Source organism: Hakea prostrata, chromosome 8 (genome assembly GCF_041222555.1).
Source record: "Hakea prostrata isolate BN-2017 chromosome 8, UWA_Hpros_2, whole genome shotgun sequence".
NCBI lineage: Eukaryota > Viridiplantae > Streptophyta > Magnoliopsida > Proteales > Proteaceae > Hakea > Hakea prostrata.
Window position 1 is genome coordinate 18,202,828 of NC_142607.1, and position 20,684 is coordinate 18,223,511.

At 38.5% G+C, this 20,684-nt stretch overlaps 1 protein-coding gene across 1 annotated transcript; it reads right to left on the minus strand.

Annotated features, from left to right (window-relative positions):
- Window positions 1-2,734: 2,734 nt before the first annotated feature.
- LOC149007355 (aldehyde dehydrogenase family 2 member C4-like) lies at window positions 2,735-9,024 on the minus strand. The gene is made up of 9 exons (XM_089165418.1): window positions 8,839-9,024; window positions 6,412-6,554; window positions 4,985-5,368; window positions 4,533-4,622; window positions 4,238-4,411; window positions 4,020-4,157; window positions 3,639-3,776; window positions 3,479-3,540; window positions 2,735-3,362 (listed from the first exon to the last, which is right to left on the minus strand). Exons 1-9 carry the CDS (start codon window positions 8,942-8,944, stop codon window positions 3,089-3,091), a joined length of 1,509 nt encoding a protein of 502 aa, XP_089021544.1. The 5' UTR covers window positions 8,945-9,024; the 3' UTR covers window positions 2,735-3,088.
- Window positions 9,025-20,684: the final 11,660 nt, after the last annotated feature.

Consider the following 20,684-nt stretch of genomic DNA (forward strand, 5'->3'; position numbering starts at 1 on the left):
TTTCTTCTTTTTTTTTATTGATTTCATTAATTACTTGTTTTTTTTTTTATTGTTAGAAATCTTAATTTAATTTTTTTCTTTTCTGACAACCAGTTTTTTTTAACTCTTCGCCTTCCGCTTGATTGCTCAGCTTCAGTCCACTATTCTATATATGAGGGGAGTATTCCTAGATTCTCTTATTTCTATGACAATGGAGACATTGTTAAATTTAAGTGTGGGGGAGGGGATCACACATTTATACTTTTTGTGGGTGAAATTTTTTGAAATTTTTTTGAGCCTAAGAGCATATATCATTAGTTTTGCTCTGATTTTCTTGATTGAGTGATAATCTTTTATGGTTGGATACTTCTAGAACTTGTTTAGTTTTGCATGCTGAAATCATATAATTGGATTAAATGCATACAAATGACAAGTGCACCTAGGATTTACCACTTTTTAGCTTTCTTTTGATAGCCTATCCTTGATTATTACCTCTAGGAGCCCACTTTGAGCCTTGACCTTTTCTTTTGATAATATACCACTGTATAAACTTCATTAACCTTTTTTGTTCTTTTCATTCTATTGAACCCAAATCAAAGGATGGTTGAGTTACTGATATGAAATATCAATTAATACCTTTTGATGTATGTGTTTAATTCAATGCTTAGTGGTGGAGGTGTGATTTCTTTACGAGCATATAGTAATTATTCTTCTGTGATTGATTTGAGTGACTTTGTTACCCTTAAACACTGAGTGTATAGAGTGAATCCAAATGAGAGGGTATTGGATCTTGATGCATCTTGAATCTGATGATTTATTGAAACTAGTTCATTCATGTCGATTGATGAAGTTTAGTTGAAATTGTTGAGTCTTAGTTGGAATTCAATATATTTTTGAAATCTTGGAAGAAAAGAATTTTTAAAATAATGCTTGAGGACAAGCAATGGTTTAAGTGTGGGGGAATTTGATAGGTCATTTAATTGCATTAATATTATATCAAACCCTTTATATTTTAATGAGACTAATTGGTTGTTTTATTTGGATATGGACAGATTATAGCATTCGGATATCAAATCTATAAAAAGAATGGTTAGAACCATATTGGCACATTTTTAAATCAAATCAAAGAATCACACCCAAATTAAGATGGAAGATTTGATTATGTCCAAAGCTAGAGGTTTGATCTTGCCCAAATCAAAGGATTTTCGTAAAAAGTCTTAATTCAGCAAGCAAATATTTTGTTCTCTCTTGCGATCAGACATCTAAGGAAGAAGCTGAATTGGAAAGGGACTAAATTGGAAACCATTGCATTGGCAAAGATGAAAAAAGGAAACAACTGAATTGGGAAGAATTGCATTGCCAAAGCGAACGATAGAAATAACAGATTTGGAAAGAATGCAGAATTGACAGGAATCCTCTATAAGAAGAAACACATTTTCAGAGATTGAAGAACACACACAAGCTACAACAAGAGGAAGCCACAGTTCTGAGGAAGAACGGCATAATGTTTTCTATTTTCATTTATTTGTTTTTCTTTTCCATGTCTAGCTAATTCTAACTTTCGATCAAGATTAATGGAAGTTTGATTTTCACCAATTGTGAGAATTTGGATTATCAGTTTTCTTTAATTCTCAGGTATTTATGCGTTTTCTATATTTATTATGTTATTGTATTAATCCTTAGACAAGAGGCGTGTTGTTTTATGATTAATACAATACTCAGTCAATTCTTATATAAGTGACAAATAGCATTCTCGAATGGGTAATCAATGCCCTGGAGAGTTTGCTATGAGAATGTATATCCTAGTTTAAATAAACAAGGCTTTTCCGGGTTTATTGACTAGAGATTGGGTCTTTTAATTTTAAATGCGATTAATAGACATAACTCAAAGGACAGATCCGAAGGTTATGTTTATTAATTAGGGAATAACTCAAAGGACAGATCTGAAGGTTATCGATAAAGTAGGGAAATATTGGTTGTTAGAGGACTGATCCTCAATGACCATAACCAATATACCTGAAATTAAAGTTTTTATTTTTTAAGTCAATGATCAATTGAGAGAATCAATTCTGAAGTTGAATCTTGATCGAAAGTTTTTATTATTCTAATTTTCTTGTTAACTACTACATTCGTTTATTTTTATTTAATTTGTTGATTCAAAACTCCCCAATTTTTATCAAAGAATAAATATTCACCAATCTCTGTGGATTCGACCCTACTCACTACTAATATAAATTCAGTTGAGATAAGGATTATCTTTGGTGGATTCGACACCCATCACTATGGAACTATTGTCTTATTGAATCTTTGTGGATTTCCTGTGTTTTCTTTAGATGCCTTTACAGAAACATGAGAAATTCCCTATGCATGGGAGGATACCTCTGAAGAGATATTGGATATGCCATTGGGACGTAGTCATCATGAACACGAAGCTTCCTGCGGGTGCATGGAATGCTCTTACGACACCCATTGATGGGAAAAGAGTCCAGGTTGTCCGCCGCATGGATAGGGCGACGAATGACTCCTTTAATTGAGAGTTTTGAGATAGAATACCCTAAACTGTTGAAAAACAATAAGAAAACTTGATGAGACACATTTTTGATAATTTTGCTTCCGCTAATACATTCTTATTTGATTCATTCAATATTCATTCACAGATTTTGGAACTTTGTTTCTTTAATTAATATTGAATTTCTCTATTAGCTCTTGATTATGGGTTTATGTGTCTTATTACTACTGATAGTGTGACTGGGGATCTTGTGGCTATGGATTACACCCATGGTTTGTCGGGGCGGGTTTGATACCGTCGAGTAGGGTGTGACATCTTATATATATATTAATAAAACATATTTTAAAATTAGAATAATTAAAAGTATCAAACTCTAGACATTAACATCAAATTACATTTGTTAACCTCTTAACTATATATGTGTTTGTAATAGACCAATATTATTATATGTTAAGTGGTTCAAATTGATCAATAGGTTATACTCAAAATTCATAAAAGTTATATCATGCATATCAATTATACATATGATTCAAATTTGATTAGGGATAGGGACATGATTAGGGCCAATCAGGGATAGGGATAGGGCCAATCCGTCCTGATTTAGAGCCATGGAGAATTGAAAATGGGAGTTACAACAGACTTGGTTTGCAGATACTGCTCAAGGGAATGCAATCCATTGTCTCTACCAAATCCACTCATCTTATATCCACCATAAGGACAGTCTCTATCGAAAGCGAAATAACAGTTTATCCAAATCACTCCAGCACGAATTGATCTTGACACAGTGTTGGCAACATTCAAGTCCTTGGTCACTATTCCAGCTGCTAGGCCATACCTGGTGCTGTTGCCTCTCTGAATCGCCTCCTCAACAGTCCTACAGTTTGTACAATAGAAGAAACTCAGACATGTTCAAGAGATTGAGTCATCAAGAGTGTCTTCAAGAAGAAATGATATCTTCTTAGCCTGGAAGTGATTAAAGGAGAAACTTACTTGAACTTCATGAGAGACATCACAGGTCCAAATATCTCATCCCTTGCTATTGTCATATCGTCCTGGAATTGTCAGCAATCATGATCCAAAAAATCAGTTTTAGTCATAGGCTTTGGATTCCTTAATTCATGATAATTAAGAGAGATGATAAACTTATTACCTTCACATCTGTGAAAATGGTTGGTTCAATGTAATAACCCTTGTCACCGCATGCTTTTCCCCCTGTTAACAAGGTGGCCCCCTCGTTCTTGCCATGTTCAATGTATGATAGGATTCTCTCGAATTGCCTCTTATCAACCTGAAGAACACAAGGTGAGAGGTCAGAATATGATACTTGGGTCTCTTATTTCTTTAAGGTTCCCCTGTAGATCTCATGTAATGTATTAGATCATGCTGCAAAACCAATGTGAATCCAAAGAAAAAGCTGCTTAAACAGGGGAACTGAACCCAGTGGAATATCTTAACTGATCCAAAGATAGTCATCAACATTTTTTATTTTGATTTGTGGAATGAAAAATATTAGGAACTGGTAAAACCTTACCTGGGGACCTTGTTGAGTACGAGGATCAAATGGGTCACCAACCACCCATGTTTTTGCCTTCTCTGCTACCTTTTTAACAAATTCATCATAAATCCCTTCTTGGACAAAGACTCGAGAACCTGCTACGCAGATTTCTCCCTGAACATTGATCCAATCTGTGAGATTAAATTACTGAACTAGGTTTACTAGCTGAGAGAATTTAGCAAAGAAAATTTTACCTTGTTAAATAAGATACCCATGAGAGCAAGATCAGTAGCTGTCTCTATATCAGCATCATCGAAAATTATAAGTGGGGACTTCCCACCCAATTCAAGTGTTACAGATTTCAAATTGCTCTTTGCTGCAGATTGCATAACTAATCGTCCAACATCTGTGGATCCCGTAAAACTGACCTGAATAGAATCAATCACCAGAACAAACACTTGGATATCAACCAAATGTATCTCCTATTTTTGGACCCAAAAGAACTAGCTTTTCTATATCTACAGTTTATAAAGGGAAAAGAGATGTTACTTTGTCAACATCCATGTGAGAGCTAATGGCAGCACCAGCTGTACGGCCAAACCCAGTAACAACATTTACCACTCCATCAGGTATTCCAGCCTGATCCATGAAAGAAGAAGTGATTAAGAAAATCTAGTGAACACAGTAGTATAAGATTAGATTTGTGTGAGCACACTGCCTTTTATAGCTGCTTCACTGATGCACCAAAAACTGTAACTGATGCAACATGTTAATCAAGCATTTTAGCCTGTTGCATACAAGGCTGGCTTAATGATCTAGGTCATTTCTTGAAGTTGTTCGACTTACTCTAGATGGTCTTCTGTCACTTAAACCCATTTTGTGACATCTTGAGAATATTTTAAATCAAATCTTTTAGTCTCAGATTGTTTCACAGATTAGAGGGGGAGTGAGAGATTCAACTTAACAAAACCTAATCAGATGAAGTGAAGTTTGTGGTTTACCAGCTTAGAAAGATGTCCAAAGAAGAGAGCAGAGAGTGGAGTCTGCTCAGCAGGCTTAACAATCATGGTACAGCCGGCAGCCAAGGCAGGGGCAGTCTTCATGGCAAACATTACAGAAGGGAAGTTCCAAGGAATAATATGACCAACAACACCAATGGGCTCACGCAAGGTGTAGCCTTGAAGCTCCCTTGACATCTTCAATGTCTCCCCATGGATCTTGTCAGCAGCACCAGCGAAATAACGATAAGTGTCAGCAGCAGCAGGGATGTCCAACACTTTTCCAATACCAAACAATTTCCCACCATCTATAGCATCCAATGCTGCCAATTCTTCTACATTTTGATCTATTAAGTCAGCAAATTTCATCATTAGCTTTCCCCTCTCCTGCAAATTCACCAAAACACAAGAGTTAGATATACTATCACAATTGAAAAATGGACATCAAATGATAACAGAGAAAGGCCAAAGTGGCACAATTCTTATCATCTTGTCCCTCTATGTGCCTTGTGCCATCCATGGATAAAAGAGAGTCTGGAATTCTACTTGTCAGTGTACAGGTCTATGCTCCCTTTTCTCACAATTTTTCCACTACACATTAGGAGTGGGACCTACCCTTGAGTGCTAATACTACTTGTCAGTGTAGAGGTCTATGCTTCCTCCTCTCACAATTTCTCCATCACACATTAGGGGTGCAGCCCACCTCTAATGGGATTCCCGGTGGGCCCTAGCTGTGTGATAAAAATGTGTGAAGAGAGCGTAGACCTCTACCCTGACGGGTGGAGGATCTGGACTCAAAAACAAAGGCCTTAACAGACCAAAAGGCTCAATCGAGGCTAAAAGAAATTACATACTTACATGGTAAGCGATGGATAAAAGGAAAAAAGAAATTAGATACTTACATGGTAAGCGATGGATAAAAGGAAAAAGATTAGACTGCAAGATTGGTCCAGTGACCCGAGCCCAGCCCACCCAGCCTAGTTGGGCCCTAATAAGGTATGGGTTTGGGTTAGACGGGCCCAACATTTACAACGGTGCAAGTTTGGCCCAGTTATCGTGGGCCAGGTCCACCCAAGCCTATTTGGACTCTAATAAGGCATGGGTTTCAACTCATGGACTGAGCCAGCATTTGTAAGGGTGCAAGTTTGGCCCAGTCTCTGTGGGCCAGGCCCACCTAAGCTTATTTTGGGTTTCAATAAGATATGGGTTAGGGTTTCTTCCCTCGTACACATCAAATTAAATGTTAAAAAAAAATTTTAAAATTTAAAGAAGAATAGAAGATTGACTGGCATGGGTTTGGGTGCAAGCTTGGCCCAGTAACCGTGGGCCCGGCCCAACACAAGCCTATTTTGAATCTCGATACATCAAAATTATGAAAGAAGAAAAGAAAATTGGAAGGAAGGAAGGAAGGAAGGGAGAGAGAAACTTACAACGCCAGACATGCGAGGCCATTTTCCATGGTCAAAAGCTTCTCGAGCAGCCTTAACAGCCAAGTCAACGTCTTCTTTGTCTCCTTCAGCTACCCTCGTTATTACTTCCCCACTTCGTGGATCGACCGTTTCAAAAGTATTTCCTAATTCCAATTAAAAAAGAATAACCCATGATTAGAGGGGACGCAAACCATAGTTTAACACGTCTAACCAAAAGATTCCCAACCCTAATCAATGATGTTGAAACCATCTCAACCCTATCTGGTTTTGGGTCTCTCCAACGTATTCCATGGTTCATGGTTCATGGTTCATGATTCACGAGTCTTAAAGATGGTTTAACTTGTTTGACCAGTCTGGTCTGGTTGAATATTAACTTGTCTGACAGGCTAGTGTGGGTTGATAATGGAATATAATCAATATTGATGAGGAAAGCTTATCTTCATGTACATAAATACATTATCAAATTTTCCATGACCCATGTCATTATTGTGGACTCTACATATACCCTTAACCGGGGCAAATTTGGTGTTGAAGGCTTTCACACAAATAAAGTCTATGTGTAATTTTTCTATATAGTCTTACTCGAGTGATGTGTGCTCTAATTTCATAATTAGACACATAACGACTTCTTCTAATGGATGACTCAAGTGATTTAATACGTCAGGTTAATCATAGAAACAGACAGTTTGGTCACTGTTAAATTTAAGATTTTCGTCTTAAAGTTTTGGGTAATGCTTTTTATAATGTCATTTTGAAAATTGATTGGAAATCTCTAATAAAAAATAAAAAAATTTTATACACCACTTTATTCGTGATTCATATGTTCATTCTAACTCAATAATCTAATTTACCGATTATTATAGCAAGACCAGCTCCACCATGACTCAGCCAAATTTTTTTGTATTTTGAATTCACTCACTTGACCAGTTAATGCATGGGGAAGACTGACATGGGCAGCAAGAGATGAGAGAATAAATGAAGTAAAAAAAACCATTAAATAACTTCAAATAAATGAAAGAGAATCATTTATCAAGTAATCCAAAACGCTAAGCAACACGGCAAGGTGGGCCCCTAGCTTATATGCTATTATCAAATTCTATTTTAATTTCATTTTAAATTAAATATATTTTGGATCCAAACTAATAAGACAGGAACAACAGCATTTTAAAAACTTTAAAAAAAAAAAAATAGAGAAAACGCAAACTAAGAATAAAACAGAAATGTGTCACTTTTCGCAATTTGAGGCTGGCCAAGCGGCGTGTGAACTTAAATGGAGTCTCTCTCTAATTACCATCTAAAGAGTATTTCAAGAAAACCTGGCAGATAAACATCATTCATGGAAACCTTAATTTGCATAAGATGTGCATATTATTATTTTTTTAATCACCTTCCCTAAACTGAGGGATTTTCGATTTTTTTTTCTTCCTAGAAATGAATTATAAGATTTAAATATATAGAATATTTCAACTTAAAAGTTAGGATAAAATCTAATAAAAGTAATTTAGTTGGAATATTTATTCATGGTTGAATCTTATCATTTTGATCCTTTAATTTCGAAAAAGGAAGATAATATTATTTTCACATTTCTTCACTACACATTCAAGAAGGATCCTACCTTTGAATGCGCGTAAAATGAATGTCTTTTGTAATAATCGCACCAAATGACGAAGTACCAAATGACGAAAATAGTACTATTCTTTATCCACGAGGATAGAGAAAGTAGAAACATCAACATGGCACGGTGTACTATATCATGTACATTTGGGGCTCAACTTCAATGATATACAATTAATGCACAGCACCATACTGTGAAGTAGTTCGAGGTCGAAATCTCAATCAAGATCTGAGCATGGACACTGTGCATCACCAAGTGAGACCCATGCATTTGATCCTTAAATGCGAGAACCTTGTGCTCTAAGCCACTGACCCATATAATTTACTCTCTCTCTTTGTTTCTTGTTTTTAGTAAATAAAAATAGAATTTACATCTCTCACAGAGAAGAGAGAGAGAGAGAGCAGTCACTTACTTACTGTAGCTGCTGCAAAACAATTAATTTAAAAAGCTTTGGACAGGAAGATGGAAAAAACCTTTAAAACGGAGCTAAAAAACAAGTGGTCAGCTCTTCAGCTTTGGGTTTATCGATGGGAATCCGAAGAACAATAAGTTATAGATTTGATTTCCACGAGATCCTATATATTTTGAGTGATTTTTGACAAATTTATCAGAAACATTACAATTTGATTTGAAAAACACCGACAAGAAGAAGAAGAGACAGAAATGAACGCAGAACCAGAGAAAACGAATCCGAACGGACTAGAACCAGAGAAAAAGCGGTAGAAAAATCAACAAACATCAAACGAAACTGAGAAAAGCATTAAAAAAACATGCAAAACTGAACGATAGAGAGGGAGAAGAAGATGAAGAACCTGAAACGGCATCGACGAATTCTCCATTGATGAAGAGCTTGGTGAACTTGATTTTCGGGATCTCGAAATGATTTCCTGAGTTGCCGTTGCTATCTACTGCTGCCATCGATCTGTTTCCGTGGAAAATTCTGCTCGTCTTCAAAAGACAGAAAATCAGGGAGGAGGAGGAGGAGGAGGAGGAGGAGGTGTTCGCTACTGGGAAATGGTGATTGGAGCTCTGCTCCGCCTTGCTGTATAAATAGGCAGAAAAGGACGGTTTCAAAATAAACAAACAAAAAAACCATACGAAGGTCACCGGTGTGTTCGGTTACATGCTGTTACAGTAACAGCACAAGTAACAAATCTCCATGTATATAAATATATAAATAAAAACAAGTGAAAAAACTAAATAACAAGGGAGGTCTAATGAGAATCTGAACACCACCCACGGCATCTATCTATTTCTATCTTTAAGGGATTGGGACGTCTAATATGGTTCGTACCAGTCAACCACGGATGACTAGGAGGCTTCATGCTTAAGAACACATATTTGTAATTGCATGATCGTCAAGTTGAAATTTTGGATTATCAGATTCGAAATCTTAGTTGAAATTGAATCTCGACCGTTAAATTTCAATGGTTGAGATCGAAATTTTGACCAGAAATTCAGATTTGACGGCCAGCTTAACGCGGAGGACCTAAGCAAAGTCCGTAGTGTAAGTTTGGCCCTAGTAATCTTAACCCATTTGTCTCGCTTTGAGTTTGAATTGAGCTTAGATTCAACATTATAGCCATGAGGGCAGGTCAATGCTAAAATATATTATGGATCTAAATCAAGGATGAAGCTTGAGATTACTGTTTGTCCCATTTTGACTTTAGTACTAATCCTAACTTTGGTCTTAATCTTAACCTTGATTTTGGCCTTGATGTTGACATTGATTTTGGTCATAATTCTGACCCTAACTTTTATCCTGATATTGAGCTTCATACTAAACTTTATACAAGCCCTGATTTTGACCCTTGATCCAATGAGTCTACTTGATTTTATATTATTTTTTATTTTATTTAGTAAAAATAAATATTTTATTTTTTTAGTTTTCATATGTTACAATAAAAATAAAATAGACTAAGTCATTTGTTGCATCTTATGTTCTTATTAATTTTAGGTAATTTCATCCCCCCGAGGTTTGGTCCAGTCATTTAGCAATTTTTTTCTTTTCTAGGCTCCCGTGGTTCAAATGATTAAAGAAGGATAACACAAACTTTGATATTTTTGTCCGTCCCCTTTTTTATTTATTTATTTTCTTTTAATAGTTTATTTAGAACAATGTAAAATCTAAAATCTTTTACCCGCCTTTGATACCCGCGTTCTCCCTCGTCGCGTTCGGCGCGTGGCCCTTGTCTCCCGGCGTCTCCCTTTCGGTCTTTGTCCCTTCTTCCATCACCCAATTCGTTCTATCTCCCTGCGGCCCTTGGTTTCTTTCCTGCCCGTGTTCTCTTCCTTCGTTGCTCCTTTCTATCTCGTTCTTGTTTTCTTCTCGTTTTCCTTTTTTTTTTTTTTTTTTTTTCCTTCGGTCTAATCCTTCTTGTTTCGTCTTCCGTCTTTGTTGCGTTGGGTGTTGGCCTTGTTGTGGTTCTGTGGTTTTGGTCTGTCGTTTTCTCGTGTGTGGTGGTGGTTCTTGGTCCCTTCCTTTTTCTCGGTTGTGGCTTTCCTTTGCTTCCTCGCTTCGTTTTATCTTTTCTTTCTTTTGTTGTGTTCGCGTGCCTCGGTGGTCCTCGCTCTTGTTTCCTTGTTGTTCCTTGTTTTCCGGTCCCAGTGTTTGTCTGGTTTCTCCTGTGTTCCTCGGCTCTTGTCTCCGCGCCTCTGTTTTCTTGGTTTGCGCTGGTTCCTCTCCTTTCTCCTTTTCGTCCGGGTTCTCCTTTTCGTTTGGTCCCTTCTTCCCCGTGGCGCTGTGTTTCTTGTTGTGTTCTTCTTGCGCTCGGGCCCTGGTTCCCCCCCTCGCGTCTCGGGCGTCGCGCTTTGTTGTTCTCGTCGCCTCGGCTGCGCGCCTGCGGGGTTTTCCCTGTGTTCTCGTCGGCCCCCTATGGGGGGGGGTCTGGCGTGTTTTTCGGTGGTTTCCCCCGGGGTGTTGGGTTTGGGTTTTCTCGGGTTGGGGTGTGGGGTGTCTTTGGTGCGTTGGGCTTGCCTCCTGGTTCGTATTTGGCCGGGGGGTCTTGTGGTTTGGTGGGCGCTCCTCCCCTTGGTGGTTTTCTCCGGTGGCCCGGTTCTGCCGCGGGGTGGGGCACGGTGGCCCGGGGTCTCACCTCTGGTTGTTCTTTGTTTTCTTTTTTTATACTTATTATTAAGGGGGTATTTTGTCACATTATTACTACGTCGCTTGTCCTTATTTAATCATTTATTGACCCGGGGCCCGCTTCTGTGCTTGCCCCTCGGGGCCGTCCTAATTTTTATGTAAATAATTATTGACTTACCTGGAATCAAAATTCTAATCCAATTTAATTATGATGATTTAGAATCAAAATTCTAATCACACTAGGGTACATTTTAAAGACCTTAAATTTAAGGTCATGAGTCATTATTCTTAAATTAGGACATTCTACGATCAAAATTCCAATTAGACTATTCTTGGTGTATTTTTATGATCATTACATTAACAAGCTTAACTGAGTGTAAATATGTGTATTGTCGTACTGACACCTTATACTATAAATAACAATAAAAAATTACACCTTATACTATAAATATTGCATCTAAGCGTAATTTTTATAAATCAATCCTAATTTGAAACATTTACGTAAAATTTCAAAATAGAAGGTTTTCAAGAGAAATTTGAATTGCATGATGTATAGATTACGTTTTTTTTTTTTTTTTTTATTTTTTTATATGAAAAAACGTATAAAAAAAGTAACCATATATATTGTTAATAAAAGATGACGCGTCACCCTCCAATAACATGAAGTATCTAATATCTATTATATATATTTTTTATTAATGAATTAATAAAATGAGCATGAAATTGAAAGTGCAAAGAGATTGATAAATAAATCATTATTAGAATGTAATTCGTAATTTTTTTTTTTTTTTTTTTTTGTAATAATCTTATTTTCAATTTAAAATTAAAGAAAGTTATTAGTATTATCCTAAAAAAATCGATTTAGAAGAGTAAGATTTTACTAACCTATGTTCTAAGGTAAATATTATTTATATTTCTCCTTTCTTATAGGTAAAAGTAATTGAGTTTTGATTAACATGGCATAATAAATACATTACATTAGTGGACTCGTTTTTGTCTTTTGATATTTTGATTATTTTGTGGTAACTTAAATATTAGAAGACAATTCACAACGTATCATTGGTAATATATATATATATAACTCCCTTTTGCACTCCTTTAATTTTATTTTTAATGTCTTATGTAATAACCCCTATATTCCTAACTCAAAACCCAAATTGCAAGTCCGAGTATCCGAAGTTCTAGCCGGAAGAAGATGTTGGCCATCCGGATTGAAACTCAAGATTTGGCACTAGAGCTCATAGATATGGATATTGTTGATAAATAATATAGTCTTGGGAATTGGAAGAAGATCTAGTCGGAACTTGGATGGCTTGGGTAAGTGGATATCTAGTGTAAGAAATGTTGAATTAAAAGATGTCCATGAGCGAGGTAAGAGCCCTTCATATATTGGTTATTTTTTTTTGCCCTTCACATGTTGGTTAAGGTTGTAGCAAACTTAGGAACCAACAGGGAGTGCTAACACCTAAGTACTGAAAAATACTAGGCGCAATTGCTTAAGGCGGTTGATTGGAAAATTCCGCTGAAAAACCTTAAGTTGCCCTCAACACCCTATTTAAAGTATTCCACATCCTAATTTCGTATTATTTTATTTTTGAAGGTTGTTGTGGACTAAGAAGAGTCAGATAACACGTAATTGGTGGAGGAGAACCTCTTTTGGGGGAGAATCTTTTGAGTTTCCTTTGACTTTCATATCCTAAGTGAAGGTAACTCTAACCACTTTCTAGTTCTGTTGTGATGGTTGAGAGTAATATAATTTTTTCCCATCAATGATTTCGAGTAGATCATGCCAGAAGAGTGGATTTTTATATCCGATTTAATGGCAGATCTTATCAAAGAAAATGATGTAGATCTAAATTATTCCCTTTTGAGATCTGGTAGTTTAAGTGGCCTCTCTAGAGTTCTAAGGACGTGGTTGAGATTGGAATTAACCCAAAATCAGTTTGATGATGAGTAATTAAAAGTGTGAATTTCGGACTTGAAATTTTGCTCTAGACTAGAGCGGTCAATCAACTTAACCAACTGCCTTAACCGACTGGTTGGTTTCCAGAGGCTATGTTGAAGTTGTCTTTGCTCAGTTTGAGTTCCAGACTCTAATGTAACTTTCTTAAACTAGGGGTTTTATGGGATCTTCTGGGGTATTTGCTTGATGGATTTAGTACGTGATACGGAGAAATTATGATCAAACCGGGTTCATACCTGGTCCGACCCTCGACCCCGGTCGAGACGGAGGGAACCGACTCTCTCCCGAGCGAACCGGATCCAAAAGATGGCTTGCTGAAGAAGAAAGCTTGTTCGGCTACAAGCGTGCCCTAATCCTACTTATGGATTAGGGTAATTACCCTAATGATGGCAGACTCGAATTGACGGCTGTGGATAATCATTATCGAAGGGATAATCATCACATAACCTAAAGGTTATCTCAGGAGTCCTCTACTAGTCCAAACTAGTAGAAGTCTATTGCTCAACGGATTTAACTATTAAGATCCAACGACTACCCGAAGAAGGCTCAAGTGCATCCAACGAAGGAGATTCGAAGATACACTCTATATAAACCTCACTACCATACGAGGTGAGGGGATCGAAAACACACAATCTGAGACTCAGGTTCAGATACATACTGATAGACTTAAACTATCAGCGTTCTGCTATCTAGATCGCCTTTCCCAGTTCTTCGTTCTTTAGCTCTGTGCTTCTAGCAGAGCCGTTTGTGATTAAGCTCATCAACTGACTTAGCCTTCGGAGGTGGACTCCCGACCCCAGCGGTCGGGCCACATCTGACGCTTTCGTTTTGCAGGTCATCACGGAGAGATCTAAGGGCTGAGCAGATTTTGGATCATTTGGCGCTGTCTGTGGGAAATGACTTGAAAATCCATGGTGACTAGATCGGCAGCCGCAGTAGCCGTTGCACAGCGCAATTCTGGTGTTCAGATCCCTGGAGTGAATAATCCAGATATTCCCCAGGGAAGCCAAAATCCTATCGAGGTAGATGGTGGCCTGGGAGGACGTAATCCTCCTCCTGATACACTCCAAGATCAATTGGATCAGGTAAAGATTCAACTCTTGGAGGTGAGTCAAGCACTCCGCATGCTCACCAGACGAGTGGTTTTACCACAAGAACCCGATCGGCGCGATTCGGGGAGACGTGCATTGCCACGTGATCGAGAGTTGGTGAAGACCGAATATCGGTCGAATTTTCGGGAAGGAGACCGAGGACCTAGGAGGATTGATGATCAACCTAGGCGGGACGATCGGTTCGACAGACCGCAAGAGAGTACAACTGATTCAAATACAAGGTTGGATACAGGGGTAAGAACTCACTCACCCATCGTCGAAGAACCGTTCGTGATGATCGAAAGGTTCGCGACGAGCGGAATGCTCGGGAAGGATGGGTTGTTCGTGATGATCGAGTAGCACGGGATGATCGTGTTAATCGAGGTCGTGATCATATTGCTGAAGATCACCCGACCCAGATTGGTCAGGAATTGGCCAACATCAATGAGAAATTAGGGCAGTTGGCTAAGGGAAGAATAGCGAGGATATTTACTCAGTCATTCGGAAGACTCCCTTTGCCGAGCCAATTGCGGGATATCAGTTTCCCCGTAACTTCCGTTTACCTACCTTCTCAACATTCGATGGCTCCGGAGATCCAACAGCTCACATCGCCTATTACCAACAGACCATGGCAGTTTCAGGTAATTCTGATGAAATTTTATGCAAGGTTTTTGGTTCATCTCTAACTGGAGCAGCACAAAAGTGGTTTTCAAACCTCCCCTCTAGAAGGATCGTAAACTTTGACGAATTGGCGCGCCAATTCATAGGGCGATTCCAAAGTGGAATACAGGTCAAGAAAACAGAAGAAACCTTGTTCGCTGTCAGACAAGGAAAGAACGAATCAATCAGAGAGTTTCTGAAAAGATTCAACAAAGTAACGATGAGATAGAAAATTTGGATGAACAAGTAGCCAAAACTGCTCTATTCACGGGACTCACTAATCGGAAACTCCTGGAGTTATTACTACAGGATATGCCTGCGACTTATGCGAGTTGGTACAAAGATGCCGACGGTGCTGAAGTCATGGAGATTTTAGACGCGCGCCAAGGAGATAATAAAGTCTCCAATAAGGACAGAAGGCTCTGACGAGCGAGCCAAAGAAAAATGTCCGTGATCGGGTTGGAAAGTCTCTGGCTTGGCGCCAAAGGTCCCCCGGTAAAAGTGAGTACACTCCATTGAATGTTCCTCGGGCGGATATTTTAAATATCCTCAAAAGAAAAAATATTTTGAAGTGGCCGCCTAAAATTCTATTGAAACCCGGAGAGCAGCAGGATCGAGAGAAGTATTGCCGATTCCACAAGGACTATGGTCATTATACTAATGATTGTCGTCATTTGAAAGCTGATATTGAGAGATTAATATCTCAGGGACATCTGTCCAGTTTTGTTAGCAGAAGGAGGGAGGAGCCACGTGAGCCACGTACGGCTGCTCCTAAAAGGGATCGTTCGATTAGTTTGGAATGATCAAGGGAGGCCTCGAAGTCTAAGAAGGGCAAGGAGGTGATTGAAGCTACTCGGTCACCGATCCTTACCATCTTCGGGGGACCAGAGCCCGAGTCACTCTGGAGTCTGAAAACAAAATCCAAATTTGTTGGAACCGGAGAGACGCTGAAGCGGAAGAAGCTGAATGGTGAAGATTCTATCACCTTTAGCGAGGAAGACGAAAGAGACGTTTGTTTACCTCATGATGATGCTATAGTCATCAAGGTAGAGATTGCACGGCGGGAAGTGCATAGAGTATTGATTGATACAGGGTCTGCAGCTGACCTAATTTCTTACGAAGTGTATCAAAAATTGAAGGTGGATCAGGACTTGATGAAACCTTCATCTACACACCTATATTGGGGGGCATCATACACCACATTCAAGAAGAAGATCCAACTATAAGGCATCGGATGAAAATTCGTTTGGGTCCTTCAACACTTATCGAAAAACTTCCTTAAGTTGAGGCATCGGATGAAAATCCAAGTGAGTTCCTTTTGCAAGGCGTCGGTTTGAAACCCGAGTAAGTTCCTTCAAGACTTATTGAATTTTTGAATTATCCTTAAGTAAAGGCTTCGGTTTAAAACCCGAGTGAGTTCCTTCTCAGACTTATTGTATTTCTCCGGAAATCCTTAAGTAAAGGCATCGGTTTAAAACCCGAGCGAGTTCCTTCTCAGACTTATTGTATTTCTTCGGAAATCCTTAAGTAAAGGCATCGGTTTAAAACCCGAGTGAGTTCCTTCTCAGACTTATTGTATTTCTCCGAAAATCCTTAAGTAAAGGCATCGGTTTAAAAACCGAGTGAGTTCCTTCTCAGACTTATTGTATTTCTCTGGAAATCCTTAAGTAAAGGCATTGTTTCAAACAACTAAGACCTAATTCAACAGCAATTCAAGTGACTAGCAAAGCTCAAGATGAAGTTAATTTCTTATTTCTTCAAAAGATCGAAAGAGGCCAATATCAAAACAATTACAAAAGCTGGATACAATCTTCGGTCAAAAAAGAAAGTCATCATAGGTGACTGTTAAGAAGTTATACAAGATCAACGCGACTTTGCTAGAACAAACATATGAGTCAACCATTGGTGTGGATTCAAGGAAAAGAAGAGAAGAAATGAGGATTACAAAAAATATTTCGGTATGCATAAAATCCTCCGCAATTTCATACTCTTTGTCCAGCTTGTCCAGAGAAGTATGGTCCTCGACCAAACTTGCATTCAAGACGAGCTCGTCATAATTGACTTCTTCCAGGGAGAATAAACAGAGAATCTTCTAGATAATGCATAATATCTGGATCGGAAGGTGGAGGATCAATCTTATCTTTGGTCCAGTCAAGAGGAGGAATACTCAGGTCGGTAAATACTTCAGGATGGCAAACAGCACTGTAGGGAGTTGTATCAAAATGAGGATCCTTCCTTAATATTGATTCCCATACTTCGTTCTCACCATCCCGGTACGCCTGCAAGTTATAAGCATTCAGCATATCAACAAAGGGCTTACTTGTAAATACTTGAAGACGCAGCTCTGCAACATCGAAGGATTCGCAAAGGAACGACACTTGCCTTGGAAGTAATGTCTCAGATCCTTTGGCTCCGACTTTCCAACTGTTCGCTCAAGTCGCGGATCTTCTCCCGGCATCATCCAAGTCCGACTGAAGACGACCGATCATCAATTCTTTTCTCCTGCCACCTCCCAAGCTAGTTTAAGGCAGCAATCTCACATCTTTAGCTTCAGATATTTCCCGAAGCCTGGAAACTTCATTGCTCAACTTACTGAGCCTAGAAACTGCTTCCACTTGGTTGTGGAAGTTACAAGTAAGACTCTTGCAAACAACTTCCGAGTTAAAAAGGAGCAGAAGAGTAATTTTTCAGAATCGAAAGATAATGAAGAAAGAATTACATCACCGTGACTTCGTAAAGACTTCATCGGAAGTTTGGAAAGAAGCTCGCTCTCGAAGTCATTCGAGCAGCAGTACACCATTCCAACGCTCTGTCAAACTCGTTTGACACTAATTCATGCGAAGGATGAGAAGGATGAGCTACATCAAGAGAAGGATGAGCTGCATCACTTGTCACCCGACGGCGCTTCCTAGTGGCAAAATCCTCCAACTCGGAAAGAGAGGAGGAGGATGCCAAACAAGCACTAGAATTGGAAATAGAAGCAGCGCTTCTTGGGACCCACCTTCATCGACGCCAATATAGTTGCCTCGGATGTCCAAGAGTCTCCTTCGGGGTGCACCACATCTCACCACGTTCCCCTTCAACAACGAGTGATCAAGATCTTCCCGGAAAGACACGATCACTTCCAAAAAGGCCAGGGACCATCAATAAAACTTGGAATCGACTTGAAGATTCACCAACGCACCCCTTACGCTTGGAGGATTCACTACTAAACCACCTCACCGCCCCAACCACCACCGACGGAACATTTTCTTGCTAGATTTTGCTCATAAAGTTTGTTGATCTTGGGAGCCACTATGCAAACAAAAACCGTATCGTCAGAAATCCAACACGACGACAAATAGAGGGAAAACCCTAATTCTCTATCACTTCCAAACCCGATTAACTAAACCCCAAGTACTACTACGTCTTTACTCAGGGGGAAGTGGGAAAGATATGAGTAATCAAAAAACTCACTTGTTCAAGCTGAGAGCTTTGTTGGAGTACGAGGAATACGAATGTCGCTTACACTTTAGAAAATCTAACTCAGATACATAATGGAGAGTACCCACGAAGGCTTTAAATAGCCTCGTATTAAGACACTTAAGGCTAAGGACAACCAACGACCCATCAAATGACGTTCAAATCCAGAAAGCAGATCAACTAAGGGATGCCACATGGAAACATGTGGAAACACACCTGATCAGAGATACCTCCAATTGTCGCACCGCCATTAAAATAATGGATGTATTTCCGATTCATTGAAACAATGAATGGTATACAAAAGCAAGAAAACGTTTGAACTTCCAGAAACTCGACTTGCAATAAATGAAGTAGGGGGAAGATTAATGCATCTTTCAAAGCATCTTCACAATATTTCTACAAGATTATTATTCAAGGAATGTAAAGTTAAATGATAAGTTTTATCATTTATACTTTGATATTCAAAGCAAGATTTAACAAATGTAAAGGCCAACATGAAGAAGAAATGTCTATTCATTAATAAGAGGGTAAATCTTTACAACAAAAGATTACTCCCTAAGCCTCTTCTTCATTGTCAGGACCCAGACTTTCTATCTTAAAGAGCCTTCCTCAAAATCAATCCACAACTTAGATTCTATTTCTCTCTTTAGCCTCATATTGAGGGTCAAGGATCATTTTCTTCACTAGATCCCCAACTTTCAAGACCTCTTTATGCACACTCACAAGGAGCTCAAGATTGATCATTCCTCCCAAACGTTTCCTCGCATAAGCTTGAATGTTGTAGGCACCTACACTCAGAAAGTCTTCTATTTTCAACACACTCCTTCCGAAGCTCCTTTATATGCTCTAGGATCACCAACTTCAGATATTCTTCTTTTCCCTACATTGGAATTCAAGCCTTCACCAAACAATGGAGTTTTCTTCTCCTCCCGCTCTTTAATAGGGCTTGAGGAGATCACTTCTTCTCATTTTCTCCCTCCTCTCTCTTTTAGATTCTTGCCAAATTCTCTTACATTCATTTTGCACCAACCCCTCAATCTTCCATGTGTTGATAAAATCAACACGATTCCGAAGCAAATATCAAAGTCATAAGATTATGAAAAATAGTAAGCAAAAGACCTACTTTTGATTGACTAAGAAATTCATCCGTTTCAATTCCGTCCACAAGGCTCCTCACTTCTAATCCATCACCCATTTCTGGAGTAAGACCTCCTCACAATCCTTACTTTGGATTTTTATGGAGGAAGCATCAATTTGTCATGCCTCCTTTTGGTTCAGGAAGAGACTTAGACCTCTCCACCATTTCTTCCCTTTACCAGAAACCATTTCCGACCCCTATAAATACCCTCTTATCTTTTTTTACCTACTTACTTTTCATTCTGACCAAAAGAATGACAAAGTCTTAAAGACATATCACTCAATAAAATTAAAGATGTGTTAAAGCTCACAATGAGCCAAGCCCCAGATCTAAGAATGGGTTATACTCCACTTCAAGTTCACGTATCTCTTGATACCATGGAATGGTTTGATCTTACCCGCCTCTTCTATAAGGAAGACCTTATTCTCAAGAAGAAGTCACCTCCTTTCTCTCTTTCATTTTTTGTTAAAGGCAAATTCTTTAACAAATCCCCCTCCAATCAATTCACTTATTCTACAAACCCAAAATAAACATGAAATGTAAAAAAAGATCTATGCATTCAAAACACAAACAAAAGTAGCAACATTAAGAGCAGGACAATTCCCATGATTGATCAGAACAAAGGATTAAAAAGGAAAATAACTTAGATCTATATCAAAAATTCACAGAGGTTTGAATAACCCTCTCACGTAGCCCTAACATAAAGGAAGGAAAATCAAAATCTTGAAAGGTTTCTCATTATAATGAGGGAACCCTCAATACTAAGTTTACTACCTAGAAGACTACAATCTTGAAGATCCCTGGAGCTTTTTTTTCTCTCTAAACCTTTTGAGAAACTTAAACTGAGACTTTTTTTTATCACTATCCTCTTATTATCAACACTACCAAACCTATTATTTTAAACTACAAAAAAAAAGACCAAAAACTTATTCACTTAAGAAAATTCAATTAAACAAGAATAAACTAAGACAACAACTTTAACCCTATAGTTAACTGAAATTTGAACTACATCCATTTTGACGTCCTCAAGACACTGCCTCACTCCTCAAAGTGATTAAATGTGATATGACATTTAATGAAGCACAGTTATCCCACGAAGAACCCTTAAAACCAAGTCTCATTTTATCAAATTTATCTTCATCTTATCGACCCCGGTCGAGATGGAGGGAATCGACTCGCTCCCGAGCGAACCGGATCCAGAAGATGGCTTGCTGAAAAAGAAAGCTTATTCGGCTACAAGCGTGCCCTAATCCTACTTA

Excerpts from the sequence above, each read along its gene's own strand:
- LOC149007355 (XM_089165418.1), bottom strand. The coding sequence starts at position 8,944 with ATGGCAGCAGTAGATAGCAACGGCAACTCAGGAAATCATTTCGAGATC. Across the intron at positions 4,158-4,237 it reads TGGGTATCTTATTTAACAAG|GGAGAAATCTGCGTAGCAGG; the intron begins GTAAAATTTTCT and ends ATCAATGTTCAG. Across the intron at positions 3,541-3,638 it reads CCATTTTCACAGATGTGAAG|GACGATATGACAATAGCAAG; the intron begins GTAATAAGTTTA and ends TGACAATTCCAG.